The sequence below is a fragment of the Lupinus angustifolius genome, chromosome LG18 (genome assembly GCF_001865875.1).
Source record: "Lupinus angustifolius cultivar Tanjil chromosome LG18, LupAngTanjil_v1.0, whole genome shotgun sequence".
NCBI lineage: Eukaryota > Viridiplantae > Streptophyta > Magnoliopsida > Fabales > Fabaceae > Lupinus > Lupinus angustifolius.
The window spans coordinates 10,928,617-10,948,443 of NC_032026.1; the positions used below are offsets into that span (position 1 = coordinate 10,928,617).

General features: G+C 29.8%; 1 protein-coding gene and 1 pseudogene across 1 annotated transcript; both read left to right on the forward strand.

The window, feature by feature from the left end:
- On the forward strand, positions 243 to 5,611 carry LOC109332363 (sugar transport protein 1-like). Its single transcript, XM_019567321.1, has 4 exons — positions 243 to 445; positions 555 to 877; positions 4,180 to 4,809; positions 5,017 to 5,611. Exons 1-4 carry the CDS (start codon positions 313 to 315, stop codon positions 5,491 to 5,493), a joined length of 1,563 nt encoding a protein of 520 aa, XP_019422866.1. The 5' UTR covers positions 243 to 312; the 3' UTR covers positions 5,494 to 5,611.
- On the forward strand, positions 11,351 to 13,174 carry LOC109332724 (annotated as a pseudogene).

The following is a 19,827-nucleotide window of genomic DNA, read 5'->3' on the forward strand; positions in this document are numbered from 1 at the left end:
TATCTGACGTGTTAACCACACCCATTTTAAAATATATGATTTTATTAAAACATATATTCAACAAAGCTTTTAATGGTAATATTAATGACAACTTTTAATTTTTTTTTCTTTCCTTGTTTGAAAGCTATCCTATTTCTTTTTTATCGTTACATCATTGACAACAGCTCAACATTTCATGAGGAAAATAGATATCAGGAAATTTTTTCCCTCTCAGTCTGCTATATAAACATACACTATCCAGTCTTAATAAAAAATCTCCATTATAATTTACTAGTACTTGTTCTTCTCTATCTATCATATACTGTAGAGAAAATGCCAGCTGCTGGAGGAATAGGTGGAGGTAATGGCAAGGAGTACCCTGGAAACCTCACTCCCTTTGTCACTGTAACATGTGTCGTTGCAGCCATGGGTGGTTTGATCTTCGGTTACGATATTGGAATTTCTGGTATGTACATTTAACACACACTATATTCTAAAAAACAAGTTCTTTATCAACTTTTATCTTTTTAACGTTGTGTGTTATGTTTTTAATGGTTTTTTGGCGTTTTGGTTAGGTGGGGTTACGTCAATGGATCCGTTTCTGATTAAGTTTTTTCCGTCGGTGTATCGGAGGAAACAGGGGGAGGAATCGACGAACAAGTACTGTCAATACGATAGCCCAACGCTGACTATATTCACGTCGTCGCTGTACCTGGCGGCGCTGTTGTCGTCGCTGGTGGCGTCCACCGTGACGCGTAAGTTTGGGAGGAAACTGTCCATGCTGTTCGGTGGTGTGTTGTTTCTTGTGGGTGCACTCATCAATGGGTTTGCTCAGAATATATGGATGTTGATCGTGGGTCGGATCTTACTTGGGTTAGGTATTGGGTTCGCCAATCAGGTATATCTCACTCTTTCTCTAACCCTTTTTTTCCGATGAACAATGATGAAGTATCCTCTTTATCATTCTCACCGTATCACATTCTGGAATGGGATCACTCTCCCACTTTTGGTATTCATGTCTAACCTAATTAAAAAGTGATAACTAATTAAAAAGAAAAATAATAAAAACATAAAATATATTTTTTATATTATATGGACTAGAATATGTAGTATCACATAAAATATTATGTAATACTACATATTCAATTTTTATATATTTCATTTTTTGAATTAGAATGTATTTGTTATATTTGATGTACTTTATATTATATTTTTTATGTTTATGATAATGTTTAATTTAATTTGAGATATGTGGTTAATTAATGTATTGGTGGTAGTTGCTTAGGATTATATAGTTTTTTGTAAAAATTAAATAATGTGAAGGACAAAATAGGAAATGAAAATTACACCATGAGAGAAGTTATTTCAAATTTTGGCTTTATATATAGTATATATATAAATGAATATAGTTGGTTTAATAGATAGAAACTTTTTAGGACAGGTGATCCTGATTTTACATAATGTTATCCCAACATTAATATATCTAAAATTATGTAAAATAATGTGAATTAAAAATTTATTATTATTTTCTTATATTTGTTTCAATGATATTGGAGCGGGATATGATTTAAAATAATATATACTTGTTATGATTTAATTATGACAAACATATGACATTATAATTTGCCACTATGTTGAATCATAATGCACAACATAATCATAATAGACTGCATTTGGTTAGATGCACTAGAACATATAGATTTGGAAAATATTTTTTAATTAAAATAACCGTGATCACAATTTACAACGGTAGAATGGACACAAGAATAATATGCGAAAATGTGTAACGATGTAGCTTTTCAGGTAGCTAATATACTCTTTGATAAATAAAAATTGAAGGTATCTTTTAGCTTTTAAAAAATTAAGTTTTTAGCGTTTAAAAACAACTTTTTATAAAAATAATGAAAGTAATTTTTCATTATTTCGCTTACCACTTTTACATTCAATATTTAATAAATTACATTAAATGTTATCAATATAAAATTATATTAAATGCCTTTCAATATTTTTTTATTGGATTTCTTGTGATCTATATATTATTATTCTTGCATTTGATTATAAGATGAATGTATTAAATATTTTATATTGTAAATTTTAACAATATATGGTGTTAATAATAGAAGAATATTATAAATATGTAACAACATTTTTTAAATAAATATATTGAAAACAGAAAACATACATTAAAATAAAACAAACAAATAAATAAAATATACATATCCTATTATAATTAAAATATAAAAAATAAGTGATCATTTAAATTATTTATATATTAAATTACTCCAATTAATAAATAAATAAATAATATATGTATTTTTTAGTTATTCTTTAAATTTCAGTTAGTTACAAAATTAGCTTTAATATTGCAACCGAAAATAAAAAGGTCAGCAAATGAAAACACAAAATTTGAGTATGTATCGTATATTTATATAGATTTGTTTATAAGAAAACATTTTAGAGTCAACACCCCAGTCTGTTTTATCACTTTATGGCTTGAAGTCTTTTGTTTCAGTTTTTTATCATTAGCGTGGGAAATGTCCGCGTTAAGACTTCAAATTTTAAACAAAAACCCTGGGCTGTTTTCACTTCAAGGGATAAAACCAAGCCATATGCCCTTGATTCCTTCAATGCCATTTCTTCCTAATTTTATTAAAAATTTAATTGGATATCGAGGAAGCAATGCCGTTCAATATGTATTTTCCGTACTATTTTACTATTATTTTGGTATTTAATTCCCTCAAGATATGATTATAAGTTAAGTTTATTTTTGAACACTTAAAATGCACAACACTTAACATCTAGTAGAGTCCAGAGAAACAATATAAATGCAGCTTTGCAATATTATTATTTTCCTATTTTGCCATCAATATCTTTTTATTTCTACCAAAAAAATCATATAATATTATTTTCTTATTTTATCCTTATTATTTTCTTATTTTAAAAGTGTATTTAAAAAATTGAATATAGACCAATTGAATAAATTCAATTGTAAATTTAGCGCAAAAAATTATATTTGAATTTATAAAATACAAATTATACATTACAAACGATAGGAAAGCGGGTTGACAGGCACGACAGTGCATGTCAACACGCTAGTTATTTATAAAGGAAAAACTCAAAATAACCACCCATCATGGTGTAATTTGTGGTTCTCCCTATTTTCTAAATTTTACAACAAAAAAAATCCATATAAAACCAATATTCCTCTACACCTAATATATGTTGCATGTTATTTGGTTAACTATTTCTTATTTCTTGCATTATAACTATCAGTTTTTAATGTAGAATATGAATGTTTAATTTAAAAAAATTTAAATATTACACGATCGAATAAATTCAACGGTAGATTATAAACATTTAACATAAAATATTATATTTGATATTTATAACATACAAATTATACATTATAAATGATAGAAAAAGTCACTAGTTTTTATAACAACAAAATATATATATATAAATTATTCTATAATTATTCTGCCAGTAGAGAAAATGGCTTTTGTAAAAAGTTACTCATACCTATTTATTCAGCCAAATAGTCAATTACTATTCCCGACTTTTGATTTCTCTAATCTACTATGTTTCCGTGAGATTATATGCTTTTTCAAATAATCCGCTAGTTCTTGTTGTGTTGGAAAGAAATGGAACCAATTTGCATCCCTAATTCTTCTATTCAACATGGGATGAGAGTGATATCTTAATGTGGGACAAATATATAGCTTACTTGCGCTACTTTATTAATATTGGCTTAATTATTGTGCCCAAATTTTCTTCACATATTTTCCCGTTCACACCACCATTTACTTTATTTTCCATGGAGTTTGATTGCATAATTGAATGTATGAAATGAAACAAAAATGGCACAATAAACAGGATCATATCTTCTATCTCGATAGCGTTTTCCAAGAAAGGTGACAAGATGAAAACAGCCCTTGGTCCTCTGTAATAACTTGCCAATACTAATTTTGTTCCTATTCGTCCGTCTATTTTGAATAATTTTTTGTTCATATCTATTTGTGTTACCTAGGAGTTTAAAATTACATTAATTGTTATTTTCCATGTTCACTCGTGATTAATACTTTGTTGATTCACCTACGTACCATGGAAATCATTTACATTTTATTTAACCAGTTGTAATTTGCTAAGTGTTATATTTAAATCAATTGGTACTAACCTTTGTTAATTTTGTATGATTAACAGTCTGTGCCACTATACCTCTCTGAGATGGCTCCCTACAAATACAGAGGAGCTTTGAACATTGGTTTTCAAATGTCCATCACATTTGGTATCCTTATAGCCAATATATTGAACTACTTCTTTGCCAAACTAAAAGGTGGCTGGGGATGGAGGTTGAGTTTGGGTGGTGCAGTAGTCCCTGCCCTTGTAATCACAATTGGATCATTAGTCCTTCCGGACACTCCGAATTCGTTGATCGAGCGCGGCAATCGCGAGGCAGCTAAGGCACAACTTCAGAGAGTCCGTGGAGTAGATGATGTTGAAGAAGAGTTCAATGACCTTGTTGCAGCTAGTGAAGCATCTATGTTAGTGGAACACCCTTGGAGGAACTTGTTGCAAAGGAAGTACAGACCACAACTCACTATGGCCATAATGATTCCATTCTTCCAGCAATTTACTGGCATCAATGTGATTATGTTTTACGCACCCGTGCTGTTTAACTCAATTGGATTTAAGGATGATGCTTCTCTCATGTCAGCTGTGATCACTGGCATTGTTAATGTTATCGCTACTTCTGTTTCGGTTTATGGAGTTGATAAGTGGGGTAGGAGAGCCCTTTTCCTTGAGGGTGGAACCCAAATGTTGATATGCCAGGTACCCTTTTCCTTAACCTTCAATGTAATATTGACTTAAATACCTGATTTGAGATAGTTTATTGGTTATTGAATTATATTTAAACTTAAAAGCTTACAAGTTAGAACTAGTCCTAAATATATATGGTGACTTTCAATTTTTGTCACATATGACTTACATAGTTACATCCTATTAAATTGTTAACCCAATATTTGTTGATTTGCACAGGCTGTAATTGCAGCTGCTATTGGAGCCAAGTTTGGAATTAATGGAAATCCGGGCGAATTGCCGAAGTGGTATGCAGCAGTTGTGGTGATCTTCATCTGCACTTATGTAGCTGGGTTTGCTTGGTCATGGGGTCCCCTTGGTTGGTTGGTGCCTAGTGAGATCTTCCCCATGGAGATTCGTTCGGCCGCTCAAAGTATCACTGTATCTGTCAACATGCTGTTCACATTCCTTGTTGCACAAATTTTCTTGCTCATGCTTTGCCACATGAAGTTTGGATTGTTCATCTTCTTTGGTGCCTTTGTGTTTGTGATGACAGTTTTTATTTACTTCATGTTGCCTGAAACTAAGGGCATTCCTATTGAAGAAATGGGAAGGGTATGGAGGGAACACCCCTACTGGTCAAGGTTCGTTGAACACGAAGATTATGGCAATGGAGTTGAGATGGGAAATGGAACTAGAGCTAATAAGGATATCTAGTTAGTGCTGCTTTTGTTTTCTTTTTATTTGGTAACTAGTTTGCATTCTTTTGAGTACAACACATTATCTGTGTCAAGGATATTTTTTACAATAATCCAATTGCACAAATTATTCTATCTGAGATTGAAATTCCTCCTCTTCATTTCATAAAACGTGTACGTAAATCTATGTTCACTAACTCTGCTACAGAGTAGATATCAAAAATTTCTTTTGTTATTATAGTAATGGCGTAAGATCACGGATCATCGTTAACCCAGAAAGAAAAGTTTGCTGTCAGTTTCCATCATTATAATGCATATGCAGAAGGATTAATTGTGATGGTGTAAAAAATAATCAACTCTGGCACAACTACAGCTTTAGTTTTCTGTCTACTTCAATTATTTGTGAGGGGTATGTTTTCTGTCTACTTCAATTATTTGTTAGGGGTATGTTTTCCTGCCAAGAGAGAACCTTAATCCAAAAAGCATTACATTTAGAGCAGATTAACATATGAGTAACTGGGTACTGGATTGTGTATGTTCATAGCACAAATGATGGAACGGGCTTACCAAAATGTCTCTAGTTTAATAATGTGACACAAGTTAGAAAATAGGCCAAGGACTAATTTCAAAATGATTACCTTGTTGGAAAATTTGAGGCCACTTTTAGCTCTAAAACCTATAAGAATGAGATTGCAACTAAGAGAGGCAGAATTAGTTAACTTAAAAAATTATGACCCCTTTTTTTATAATATAAGAGTTAAGAGCAGCGGAAATAATCTGCAGAAAATAACAAGTAAATAATTGAAGAAAATAAAGAGAGAAGAGAGTACACCGAATTTTTATACTGATTCACCTTCTTGTCCATCGAATGCTACGTCTAGTACTCTTACAACACAAGAGATTTTTCATTAAATATTATGAGTTGTAATTACAATATCTCTCCCTGAGATGTCTATATACCTTACACACTCACTAATACTTATCACATTGGAATACATCTTTCCAAGTAACTCTATCCCCTTTTTTATCACACACCGTAGAAGAAAGTATTTACAATGAATGAAGAATTATAAACTGTCTTGGATTGCCTTTACAAGTATGAAATGTAATATCACTTGTAATTCAATAACTCCATTGTATACTAAATAATATTGCTTAATACGTTTGTAAAACTTTGAAACAATTACTTCAAGTAACTCAGAAAAATTCTTTTTTGCAAGTCTAAGAAGTGAGTGCAAAAATGCATAAAAATAGTGAGAGAATTTTTCAGAATCGTGTGAGGGTTGTATGAAAGTTGTGTGTTGTGATTATGAGTTTCAATGTCTTTATATAGGCTTTCCAACCAGCCAAAATGTCTATTGAAAGGGCATAAATTGATTGGAATGAAACCATGTCTTCTAGGTTGAAACCTGTTGGGATATAATGTATGCCCAAGAACCAATTTGTCATGTTTTTTATAATAATAAAGTTGTATTTATTATTATCTCGTTATCATATTTATTGTTTGTCAAAATAATTAATATGAAAAGTCATTGATTAAAATTAGAGACTTATTAGTATAATAGATATTATAATAATGAGAAATAAATCTTTTATAATTTTAATCTAAATTGTTCTTGATCATGAGATTAATCGAGCTTAGGACACTATTAATCCAGATAGATCAATATATGTGTAATGATCTTTATTAGATAAAGATTAATAGATCTCATTTATTAAAATTATACATATAAATGATGCATATAGATATATGACCATTGAACTGACTCAAATAAGAATTCTTAATGGTTAATATATTACCTTTGAATTGTTAATAGGATATTCTTATGAGGGAATATATATATTTTCCTTATACTTGAGATTACCATAGTAATTAACAAGTTATTTATTATATTTTGATATCGGACACCTAATGCCTTATGATATTAGTTGAATGATTATTGGGTATAATTAAATCCTTGTAGAATTAGTGATTAATCAACTCATGGTAATGAGTTTGAGCTCTATAGAAATAAAGGCTTTGGCCAAGGGGAATTGAATGAATGAAGAAATGAGTTTCTTAAGTCATTCACTATGAGTTTCTTAACTCTTGATTAATCACTAATCCTACAATGATTTAATTATACTCAATAATCATTCAACTAACATCATAAGGTATTAGGTGTCCGATATCAAAATATAATAAATAACTTGTTAATTACTATGGTGATCTCAAGTCTAAGGAAAATATATATTTCTTCATAAGAAAATCCTATTGACAATTCAAAGGTAATATACTAACTATTAGGAATTCTCATTTGAATCAGTTCAATAGTCATATCTCTATATGCACCATTTATATATGTGTAGTTTAATAAATGAGATATATTAATCTTTATCTAATAAATATCACTACATATATTGATCTATTTGGATTAGTGATGTCTTAAGCTCAATAATCATATGATCAAGAACCATTTAGATTAAAATTATAAAAGATTTATTTCTCATTATTATAATAATAAGTCTTTAATTTTAATAAAGGACTTTTCATATTAATTATTTTGACAAACAATAAATATGATAACGAGATAATAATAAATACAACTTTATTATTATAAACCACATAGATTAGTTCTTGGGCATACCTTATATCCTAACAATGTATGGAGCAAAAAACAAATAAAATGTATGGAGCAAAAAACAAATAAAATGTATGGAGCAAAAAAAGGTATAGGTATCAGTCAATTCAGTCAAGATCTTTTGCACAAAGGAAAGAATATCATGAAACATAACCATTTATTTTGGTGCTTCTCTATGTTTTCTTTCTGTCTTTTGCCACCAATCACCATTTCTATGGATATGTTTTTGGATAAGATGATAAGATTATAATTTAAGAAATGGAATTCATTTCTTCAATATTCTTTATTACTCATTATCTCTCTTTTCCCACTCATTCTACAAGTATCATATGCCATCTTTTTAGGGACCTCGCTCAATTTTAGTTGGATGAGTACTAGCTTGTCTTCCCCCACATGATTGGTTTGAGAAATGTTTCTTCATACCCAATACAAATTTATTGTCTCAAATTTTGTCTCATACATTATTCCACTATAATAAAAACATATTATATTAATTAAAATTGTTATACCTTTATTATTGTTATAACTATTTTTACTTCATTTTCATTTACCTTGGACAACTTATGAAACTAGATTTGAAACATATTTATTCCTTCGCATCACGTTGACTAATATGAAGTAGTGTGCAAATGTTTATTACATGTTCACGGTAATGATATAACTTAAGATCTCTATATGGAAATAATGCACGTAGGTAAATTAGAAATAGCGTGCCATTTTAGTTCCGGATTAATGTGTATATTTTTTTATAAGTAACAAAAACTTTATTAATCTAAGAGATAAAGAAATTAAGAAAACAAATATTACTTTTGTCAATGTAATTCCTATAATTAACATAGAGATAGAAACTATGAAGGGTGTCTTACCTTATCAATAAAAGAATAAGAGAGACAAGAAAATTTGAAGGGTGAGTGTGTCTATTCCAATTATGAACGAAGACTACATCTATATCAATCTAATTAGTTTAACTCCATTTTTACTTCTTTATTTTTTGAAATGTGTGATTATATCTCTTAACAAATGTTGTTATAAAGAATTGAACATTTAACTTTTAAACTAGTGTAATGCTAATAAAACTTTACATTGGTAGACCAACGGCTCCGTAGATTATATATATATATATATATTAGTTAATAGTATAAATGAAATTTTACTTTAGAAAATAATAAATTTAAAATTTCAAGAACAAGTTAATATAAATATTCTTTTACTTTTTCTTAATAAATGACTTCATGACAGTCATGAAATAAATGATTATAACAATGAAAATAATATATCATAAAAAAATACACGTGTGATAAAGTCATATATTTTGTAATAAAAATTAGTGTATAAGTGGTATATGTGATTGTAAATATAATAATTGTTACAAAAGATGAGAGGAAGGACAAAGAAAAAAGGACGGTACCAAAACAAACAAATTTACGTATGTAGTGTAATTTGACTATAAAATTACCAATGTTGTGTAACTTTTGTACTTATTATGGAAGTAGTGTATTTTTATTGAAATTGTCCCTCACTTAGCCGATTTTTATTTGTTTTTTTCTCTTGGTCCCACACAATCAGCAACAAGGTTTGAGTTTTTTTTTAATATTTTGTAGGGAAATCGTTGATGGAGAAGAAATTTTCCTCATTTTTTTAATAATATATCCTTGGCTAATCGTGAATGTTGTAGGAATTTTTTTTTAATATTTTGATGGAAATCGTTGATGATGAAGGAGTTTTTCTCATTTTTTAATAATATATCCCTTGCCTAAATCATGAATGTGGTAGGAGTTTTATGTTTTTGCCTTTACCCTAATGTGTAATCGGCAATACATTAGGAGTTTTAGGTTTTTTTTTGTCTTAATTTTTATTTTATTTTGGTTGAGTTTTATGTATAAATTTTGTTATAATTTTTTTTAATTACCAACCTATTAATATATGTTGAAGACTAATATTATTAAAAAGAAATATTACAATATTAAAATTTTAATAGATTAAATCCGAAACAAGTTTAATGACGTCTATGTGATGAAGTATCACATGGATGTGATTTTCTTTTTCTTTGCGGTTTTAATTTTCTTTTTCTTTACCACATTCACGATTTCTTTACCATATGTGGGGGGACGATTTCAATAAAAATACACTACTTCTGTAATAAGTACAAAAATTGTACTACATTAGTAATTTTCTGGTCAAATTATACTACATACGTAAATTTGCCTACCAAAACATTTGACTTCATATGCTTCTCACACTTCATCTCGTGTTCCTATTTATGCAACAAGCAAGTACGTGTCATTGTGTCCTTTGTCCCCTCCATACAAATCATCTCTCTCTATATATATATCTACGTATCTATCTAAAAATTTACAGATGTGGTGCACCTTAACCGAAAAATTACGGTTTTGGTGCACCTTTTAAAAATATTACAAAACTAGTGTAACTTTATAGAAATCGGCAATTCCATTGCCTTTTTACTTATTTTTTTTCTCTCTCCTCCCCCAAAATCGGCACTGGAGAGGGAGTTTTACTAAAATATAATTTTTTTTTACACTCCCCCCTAAATCGTCAATAGGGGGGAGTTTTATACTTTTTTTCTCTCCCCTAAATCGGCAATCGGAGAGTTTTTGATTTTTTTTTAACTTGTGGGAGTTATATTATTAGTTTTAGGGTTTAATTTTTCAAACACAAATCCTAACAACACACAACGTAATAAATTTTGTCAACTCTTACCCTAATAACATAACACAATAATGAAAAACACACATAATATATTAGTTTTATAATGTGTGTTTTTCATTATTGTGTTCTGTTATTAGAGTTAGAGTTGACAAAATTTATTATGATGTGTGTTGTTAGGATTTGTGTTTGAAAAATTAAACCCTAAAACTAATAATATAACTCCCACAAGTTAAAAAAAATCAAAAACTTTCCGGTTGCCGATTTAGGGGAGAGAAAAAAAAAGTATAAAACTCCCCCTATTGACGATTTAGGGGGAGTGTAAAAAAAAATTATATTTTAGTAAAACTCCCTCCCAGTGCCGATTTTGGGGAGGAGAGAGAAAAAAATACGTAAATCGGCAATGAAACTGCCGATTTCTATAAAGTTACACTAGTTTTGTAATATTTCTAAAAGGTGCACCAAAACCGTAATTTTTCGTTCAAGGTGCACCACATCTTTAAATTTTCCATCTATTTTGTCTCGCATCCAAACCTTCCCCCTCTTTTCTTCTGTCATCTGCAGCACACAAACTCAATGAGCAAGAAGTAGCTTAATTAATCAGCTCAAAGTTTAAAGCTTTAGCTTATCCAACGTTACATCCATGGGGAGAGCACCATGTTGTGACAAGAATGGCCTCAAGAAAGGACCGTGGACACTAGAAGAAGACCAGAAACTCATTGATTACATTAAAAAACATGGGTACGGCAACTGGAGAACACTCCCAAATAATGCTGTTATGTTATACTTTATTCCAAAACTGAACATTATTCACACAACACATAAGAAAAAGTGATTATTTTAATTTCTATATTATAAATTTTTGAACTAGAGTTATTCTAAACGAGTTTTGCTTCATTTTTCGTTGACTAGGATTGCAAAGTTGTGGAAAGAGTTGTCGTCTTCGTTGGATAAACTATCTCCGGCCAGATATAAAGAGAGGCCGATTCACTTTTGAAGAGGAGGAAGCAATAATTCAGCTGCATAGCATTCTTGGCAACAAGTAAAGCCTCTTATTACCTACTTTGCTTTTGGTCAATTTAAATATATATGATACAAGATAATATAATAATGACACAAATGCCATTCACTTATCTTATTTGAGACTCAGACCACATCTACCACATAACAATAGTGAAACTTGTATATATATAAGCACATATACAAGTTTTATGAGTGATTGTTTATATAAACATGTGATAATATATATTAATGTTTTATCTAAAAATTAATTAACAATAAAAAGAGTACTCCAACATATATTTAAATTATTATAGAGATAAGACATGAAATTAGATGATGTGAAACTTATTTCTTCTCAACAATATAGAAGTTTCACTCGGGATGATAATTCACATTTATATACACATGAATCAATATTATCCTCCTATTATCTAAAAATACTATAAAAGTAACACTTTCATTGAAATGTTAATGGTACAACTTTGAATCGTAGGTGATCTGTTGCATCTCACCTATCAGGAAGAACTATAATGAAATCAAAAACTAATTAACACACAGGAAGAGACTTCTAAGGATGGGAATAGATCCAATGACACATAGCCCAAGAGTTGACCTATTGGACCTTTCTTCCATCCTAAGTTCATCTCTCTACGGTTCATCACAAATGAACTTCCAAATGCTCTTTGGTATGCAGCCTATGGTGAACCCAGAGCTCCTAAAGTTAGCATCATCACTCTTCTCCTCTCATCAAAGCCAAGACCTCAACATGACTTGTCCTCAAAATGGGATCAAGAGAACCAGGTCTGTAGTACACAATTTCATGATCGAAACCGAATCCAACACTTTCAGGAACACGTGTTTGAAGCAGGTTGCAGCACGTTGAACACCCCTTCTGGTTCAAGACCTTTCACTCGATCACAATTGATTGAATCCAATGTGAACACATACCCTTCAAATTTGAATGACTTTGGTTCCCAACAACATTCTCAGATAAATGATTGGCATAGTAATGGAATTGCTTCAAGCAGTGCTATTGCAGATAATTACTATGGTTCTGATTATTATCATACAAGTATTATGGATCCTCTTATTTCTGAAACTTCAGCTTTCTATTCAAATAACAGCAACCTAAACTTTAGATTCGCTTCAGTTCTGTCAACACCTTCATCATCAAGCCCCAAACCATTGAACTCAAACTCAACTTATATCAATGGGAGCAGCACTGTGGATTAGAGAGAAAGCTACGTCACCAGTAACATATTAGGATTTGAAATCCCAGATATTCTAGGTTTGAGTTAAATCATGTAATTTTATCAGATAATCAAATAGTAGTCTCAAGCAAAATTGAATATTCAACCAAAAAGTTGATTATTTCCTAATACTGAGTAGCCATAGCGTGCTAGATAATCAACTATGGATGGAACGTGTTGCTCTATACTTGTAACATTTTCCAAAATTTATTATTGTCTTGATAGTTTGACTTTGTTCATTGAGGCTTATTTTGGCTTTGTTAGGAAGTAGGTGCTTATCTTTTCGCAATTATTTACTCATTTGAGGTTTCCATTATTGCTATGGGACTGTACATGTACTTCAACCTTCCCTCCTTAGATTAAGTACTGTACATGTACTTAAACAAAAACCATTTTACATCACTTCACGACAAGCTGAAAGAACGATGCAGTGGGAAGAACTATCTTGAATTATAAGCTACAACTTAAATTTGAAGAACTGAGATTATAGAAATAATTTAGAAACAATGACGAGGATGGGGTAAGTGTAAAGGTTTGAAGAATTCCGACAGCGAGTCCAAGATGCAGGAGTGGTGACCGGAGAAGCTACGCCATATAACCTAGAATTGACACATGTCTAGGACAACTGTAATAGATTACTGTCTTTTCACGTAGTGATAACGAATAAAGTAATATAGTATGCACCATTTTGCGAATAGGATTCCTCTCTAATATAGGAACTTAGAGGATAATTTTTTTAAATTATTTAATTTAAAAATAAACTAAAATCTAAACCATTGAAAATTTATTTTTGCCACATATCATAATCTGATGTATGTATTGGCCTCTCTTGTAATGGAGAGGAGTCAGACTCCCATTTTACATTGGGCTTTGACTAAGATGGGGTACGTGGCCATGCACGAGCGGTGATATTGCAATATAAAGGGTCTACCTTATGTAGTCTTACAATTTTGGAGACACATAGAACGAATAATAGAAGAGGAGTAATGATTCTCTTCATTAATAGAGAGACATGTGTCACACAATAACACATAAAATGTAACATACAATAATACTTTTATCTCCTTATTTATCATGTAATTACATTTTTGTCATTGAAAATATGAGAAAAAATAATCACATGTCTCTCCATTAATAGAGAGGATACTTATTCATAGAAGAGTGGGCCTATTGTGATAACTGGTAGACTAAGGATCATGTTTCACACTAAGAGATAAGATCACTTGTCCTAACTTGGTATCCTCAATTTTGTTTCATACCATTTGTATCTAGACACGTATATTTAATATATTACTTTTGTAAAATAAAATGTTATTTTATTTATTGGTAAAGAGTGATTGAGCTAAATCGTCTACAGTATCTAGTATGAATGGACATCACGTAATTCAAAAAGTGTTGAAGTGTTTATAATTCTTGCAAGAAGAGTTGAAATAAAGGTGAAGCCATGACAATTATTGGGTAAAGTCTACCTATGTTCCATTTTTTCTATTTCATTTGTTTTTTAATTCAATTAAAAAATGCAACTTAATTAAAAGAAAAATTATAAAAATAAAAAACGATTTTTTTATATTATATGATGTAATTTGAATAGTTTGGGATATAAAATCCTTATTTATCTAATATTGGAAAGAGATTAATAAAACTTTAACTATCTATTTTTAAATTATTTTTGTAATTTAATATTAGACTATATGATAGTGGAGAGAAATGAACTAAAAAATGGTCCTATCCAATTTGGATTGCTCCATTGAAACGTTAGACAATTATTTGATGGATGATGTGATTGGCGCTAAATGAGAATGCAATAGTATTTTATGTGATTAATTTTATCATCAATAAAAAAATATTAAACTCGTTAATATTGTGAAATTTTTTTCTTAACTTATTTTTTAACGTGGACTATATTTATCGATTGTCAAATATAATAGTAGATATATAACATTTCTGTTCATTTAGTGTAGATCATTTCCATTTTAATTGGCGTTCACCTGCTAGAAGATATTAATATCAGAAGAGCTTTTTTCATTGAATGAAGTTATCTGGGATTAAATACCTTCATAATTTACAATTGGCTGCGCACGTTTCTAATTTTTTCCACTCAGTAAAATCGCTCGAAGCCAACAAAATGTGCGGCGTATATTATAGGTTCTACGTGCCATTTTTAATTTCTGTCTTCCTCATTTATCTAACCTTTAGATTATTACAGAGAGATGATGACAAATAAGCACTACCTATAACTTGAGTTAGGAACCTCATACAAGTGCATTAAAAAGTAAAAAAAAATACAATTTCTAATAAAACATTTATCCTTCTAATTATAATGAAATGATATTATTAGTTATTACCATTAAAAACAAAAAAATATATGTATTTGTCTCTTCATTAATGGAGAGAATCCATATTGTTGTAACTTAGTAATGATGCCATTTGAATAATGTTAGGTACTTTGTTTTTTTCTTCTTCTTTTAATAGGAAGATAATGATTGCTTTGGATGCAAATCATAAGTCTCTTTTTCTTTAAGTCTCTTAATTTCTTATAAGAGAGAATATCTCAAAAAAAACAAAGGACATTAAAATGTTAACACCCATTTATATAGTCTACACTTATTATGAAAAAAGATAAAATCATAATTATCTTTGTATAAAAGTATAAAATTGTAACCTCAAATCGTAATAAAATTTAGAATCGGAAACCATACATACAAAAGTTAGAAAAATGTAATTTATATGAAGAATCGACATCATTAGTGCATTTTACTCTTATGAAGTTTTTTTGGTCATATATTAGTAAGTATTTGATATTTATATATAACAAATGTAAAACTTTTTTTCTTTTTTGCTTTATATCAACATATATTCATTATTCATAAAACAACTGGATTAGTTTATTATCCAAAAAGGTGAAAAAATATTTTTGATAATACTATATCCATAAACCAATTAATCATCCATCCAATTATTCCTCACAGTTTGGTACCATTAATCATCCATGCATAAACCAATTATTTGTCATATAGTTTTGTCAATCCTACATGTTCAGACACTATAACTGTCATTAAATTGCGACGAGTCACCCTCTATTTTTCGATTACTGAATACTGATTCAGCAGGTGGTAAAGCCTCTCTTGTGCATGTAAGGTGTGAGTCATTTCTATGTCAATAAGTTTTATTCCAAATTTTACATACTTTATAAACTTAATATATATTTATATTTTATTTTCTAATTGTACACTTATTTATCACCTATCTTTTTTATTCTCTGTTTCAATTTTCTTTAATTCAATTTTCTTTAATTCAATTTTCTTTAATTCAATTTTCTTTTAATTTAATTTTCAATGTGTGTTAAATTATGATATTTTAATCAAATTGTATCAAAATTTTACATCATTTAAACATTAAAAGTTGTGGAACAACTCAACAAAGTGAGTATATACTAGGTAGTATCCATCATTTTTGGATTGTTGAACGTGTCCTGAAAACATAGGGCATGATTATGATTTATGAATGTCTGCGTATTAAGGGTACTGGCTTATCTTTGACTAACAGCTAACCACACACACAAACATCTCCCTAATTCTATGTGACCCTCTCCCTCGCTTTCTTTTTCGACCGTCCAAAGAAAATGTTGCTTCAAAGCTTTTGAATAATAAGTAGACTCTTAAAAGTGGGTTTATGTCTTTGCTTGAGTTCCTCTCATTTCTTTGTTCTCTTATCTTTCTGCCCATGATTTATTTTTCTGTTTTTGTTCTTCTTTGACATGACATGATCGTCTATTGACGAAAATATGCAATACCCTAAAATCAGAGCGGGAAAAAAGTTCGCAACTTTTCTCTTGCGGCATGGCCTTAATTATGATTGTAGGAAAGCAAATAAGAATTTTGTATATATTATCATACATAAATTTTGTATAAAATCTGCTCATATATTTACTTATTAGATGTTGATTTAATAATGTAAGATTTCAGTGATCTTTAGAATGAATAAAAAATTAATTCTTCAATTTATAGGAATGACATTTATAATGACTAGTGTTAACAGGCACTTCGTGCCTGCCGAACAATATTGCGTGATATTATATATTTCATTTTTTATAATTAGAATATTTTTGTTCAGAGTATTTTATATTATAATTTTTGTGTATTTATGATAATGTATAGTTTAAGGTGATGAATGTGGTTAATTAATATGTTAGTGATGATTAATTAGGATTATATGGTTTTTTTTGTAAAAATTAAATAATATGAGAGGCAAAATAGGAATATATAAATTATGCCATGGTGGTGGTTACACCATGTTTTGGCTTTATATATATTATAGATATAGATATAGATGAACAATCATACATCCCTAAAAGGATTAGTTTCTTACAAATTAAATGAAATAAAAGAATATCTTTGACTATACAAAAAATACATTTTTGATCCCCATATATATTTAGGTTGGGGTGAGAGCCCGAAAGGAGTGAGAAGAGAGATGAGGATAAAAATTGATTAGTGAGAAATTTTTTGTTTAGTTTATAGTGATGTTACTAAAATAACTTTAATAATATTCTTATATCTTGAAAGTAAAAATGATATTTTGACAAAATTAGATGATACAAAATGCTAACATATACCTAACTAAAAAAGGAAGTTCCTCATATCCACAAATATATTTTACTAAGCATCTATTGACCAAAGTTAGTTTTTGGGAATAAAGAAAATGGAAGGTTTGAAAACTGAATTGTTAAATACACTGGCCTTTGTATAAATAAGTTGATCGGGATGTTTATAAATGCTTTAAAGCCCAAAGTATTGGGCCTATGGATTGTCTCCATGCCTTCAAGTCCAAATGGTTGGATCATGTTAGACATGAAGCCAGTTTGAAAGTTCTGATCTTCCTCTAGGGTTTCTGTTTGCTATGGTTGGTCATGTACTCAGGTTGAGTCCTCAGCACAACTTAATAGTCTCATTTGTAGACCTTTTGCACCTTTTCCCAATTCTTCTTTTGTCTCTGTTGTGTCCTTCATGTATACCTACACACCAATACTTTAATTAATAAAAAGGATAACCTAATGCGAAACTATAAAATAATTATCAGATATTTTTGTATGGTAACTGAGCTACCTCTATTTCTCTCTTCCTCTCACTATGTATTCTCTATCTTAATCATATTATCTGCTCTTAGCTTTCCTCAATCATCGTGTCCATCATCAAGTCTCAAGCCTTTAATTCTTGTACTCAAAATTGTGCCTTCAACGTTCAATCAAACTTGGAAATGTTGAAGAAAACAAACAATACTACATCATTAATGGTTGTAGTAGGAAGCTTATATACTGTTCATATATGTCTAACATGCATGGAAACCCCAATTGTACATTCTTGTGATGCTCTTTGTTTTCAAACAAGAAAGTGAGTTGTGAGTATTTTGAATGAATAGATGATAACCATTCACTATAGCTGATTACCCAATGATATTAATATTTATACACTATTAGTGTAATTTATACACAAATGTTATATCATTAACTATTTAGGTAATATAGTGACAGTATATAAAACTCATTTTTTTATGTGTATGTATCTTTTTCTCTTATCTGGTCTATTATTTACACATTAATTCAATATAGTGGCTCTTTATTTAAAGAGAAATTCTTAGAGATGCAATGTGCGGTGATTTTCTTCCCTTGCCATTTATTCTTGGAACATATGTTTGAGTGTGTGTTTAACAACATTCATAAAGAGCATTTTAATTAATTAATGAACTTATTTGACTAAAAATTAGTTAGTAGTTTCTTTTGGTTAGTTTTCTTTAAACTGATTAATAAACTTTCACTTGAAAGATTAATTGAAGTGAATAACATAAAAAAAATGGATTACATAATAGTGTAATACATCTACCTGATCAACTAATTTGATCAAACATTTCTAATTTAACCAACTAGTTTATCAATCATAAGTTTTCTAACACGATATTATTTTGCGTTCTATTGCCTTTTTAGCTTTAATGTAGTTTACTTTCACTTATTCCAAACACCTTGAGTCATTATTATCTTCTTATATTAAATTCTTTTGATTTTCCTTCAAATCACTACGCCAGATATCGTAATAAACAACGACCATTCAACAACGCAATTTTAAATGATGCTGTTAAAAATGAGGCGGAAGAACATCAACAACGTATAATAAAGCAGGCGCTGTCAATTTGTGTAACCTCAACAACGCATTCTTGACAATGCGCTCAGTAATGCTGACTTGAATATTTATTTTTAACAACATATTTGATAGAAAGGTTGTTGATGTGAATATATTCAACAACGCATATTTAAGGAAGCGTTGTTGAAGATGACATTGTAATCGCGCTTGCTTAATTATGCGTTGTTGATGTTTTACGACTTTTTAAGCGTCCGAGAAATTAATGGTGGAGTAGTAGTGCGTCTCTTCGTTTGTTGAAATATTAATGATTGAGTGGTTTTGCGTTTCCTGGTTGTTGAAATATTAATGGTTGAGTGGTTATGTGTTTCTTGGTTGTTGAAATATTAATGGTTGAGTGGTTATACGTCTCTTCGTTTGTTGAAATATTAATGGTTGCTCATCTATAAATATTGTGGTTCACTCAATGTTCTAATTCATCAGTAAGCTAAGAGTCTAAGAGTATGTGTTTCTATAAGAGTATGTTCATGAACATAATAGTAAAAAAAAGAGCAATACTGCAATGAGTAAAAAAGAGAAAAAGCACCAGATTTGTATAGAGGAATCGAGAAAAAAATTGTGTTTCTATTTCAGAATCATGTCAAGGAGGTTTTTAACAAGTTTTGATTTCAGTAGGAAAGTGACT

Bases quoted from the DNA above. Each gene is read 5' to 3' on its own strand.
- LOC109332363 (XM_019567321.1), top strand. From the start codon at position 313: ATGCCAGCTGCTGGAGGAATAGGTGGAGGTAATGGCAAGGAGTACCCT. The intron at 446-554 runs GTATGTACATTT...CGTTTTGGTTAG, and splicing joins TTACGATATTGGAATTTCTG to GTGGGGTTACGTCAATGGAT. The intron at 4,810-5,016 runs GTACCCTTTTCC...TGATTTGCACAG, and splicing joins CCCAAATGTTGATATGCCAG to GCTGTAATTGCAGCTGCTAT.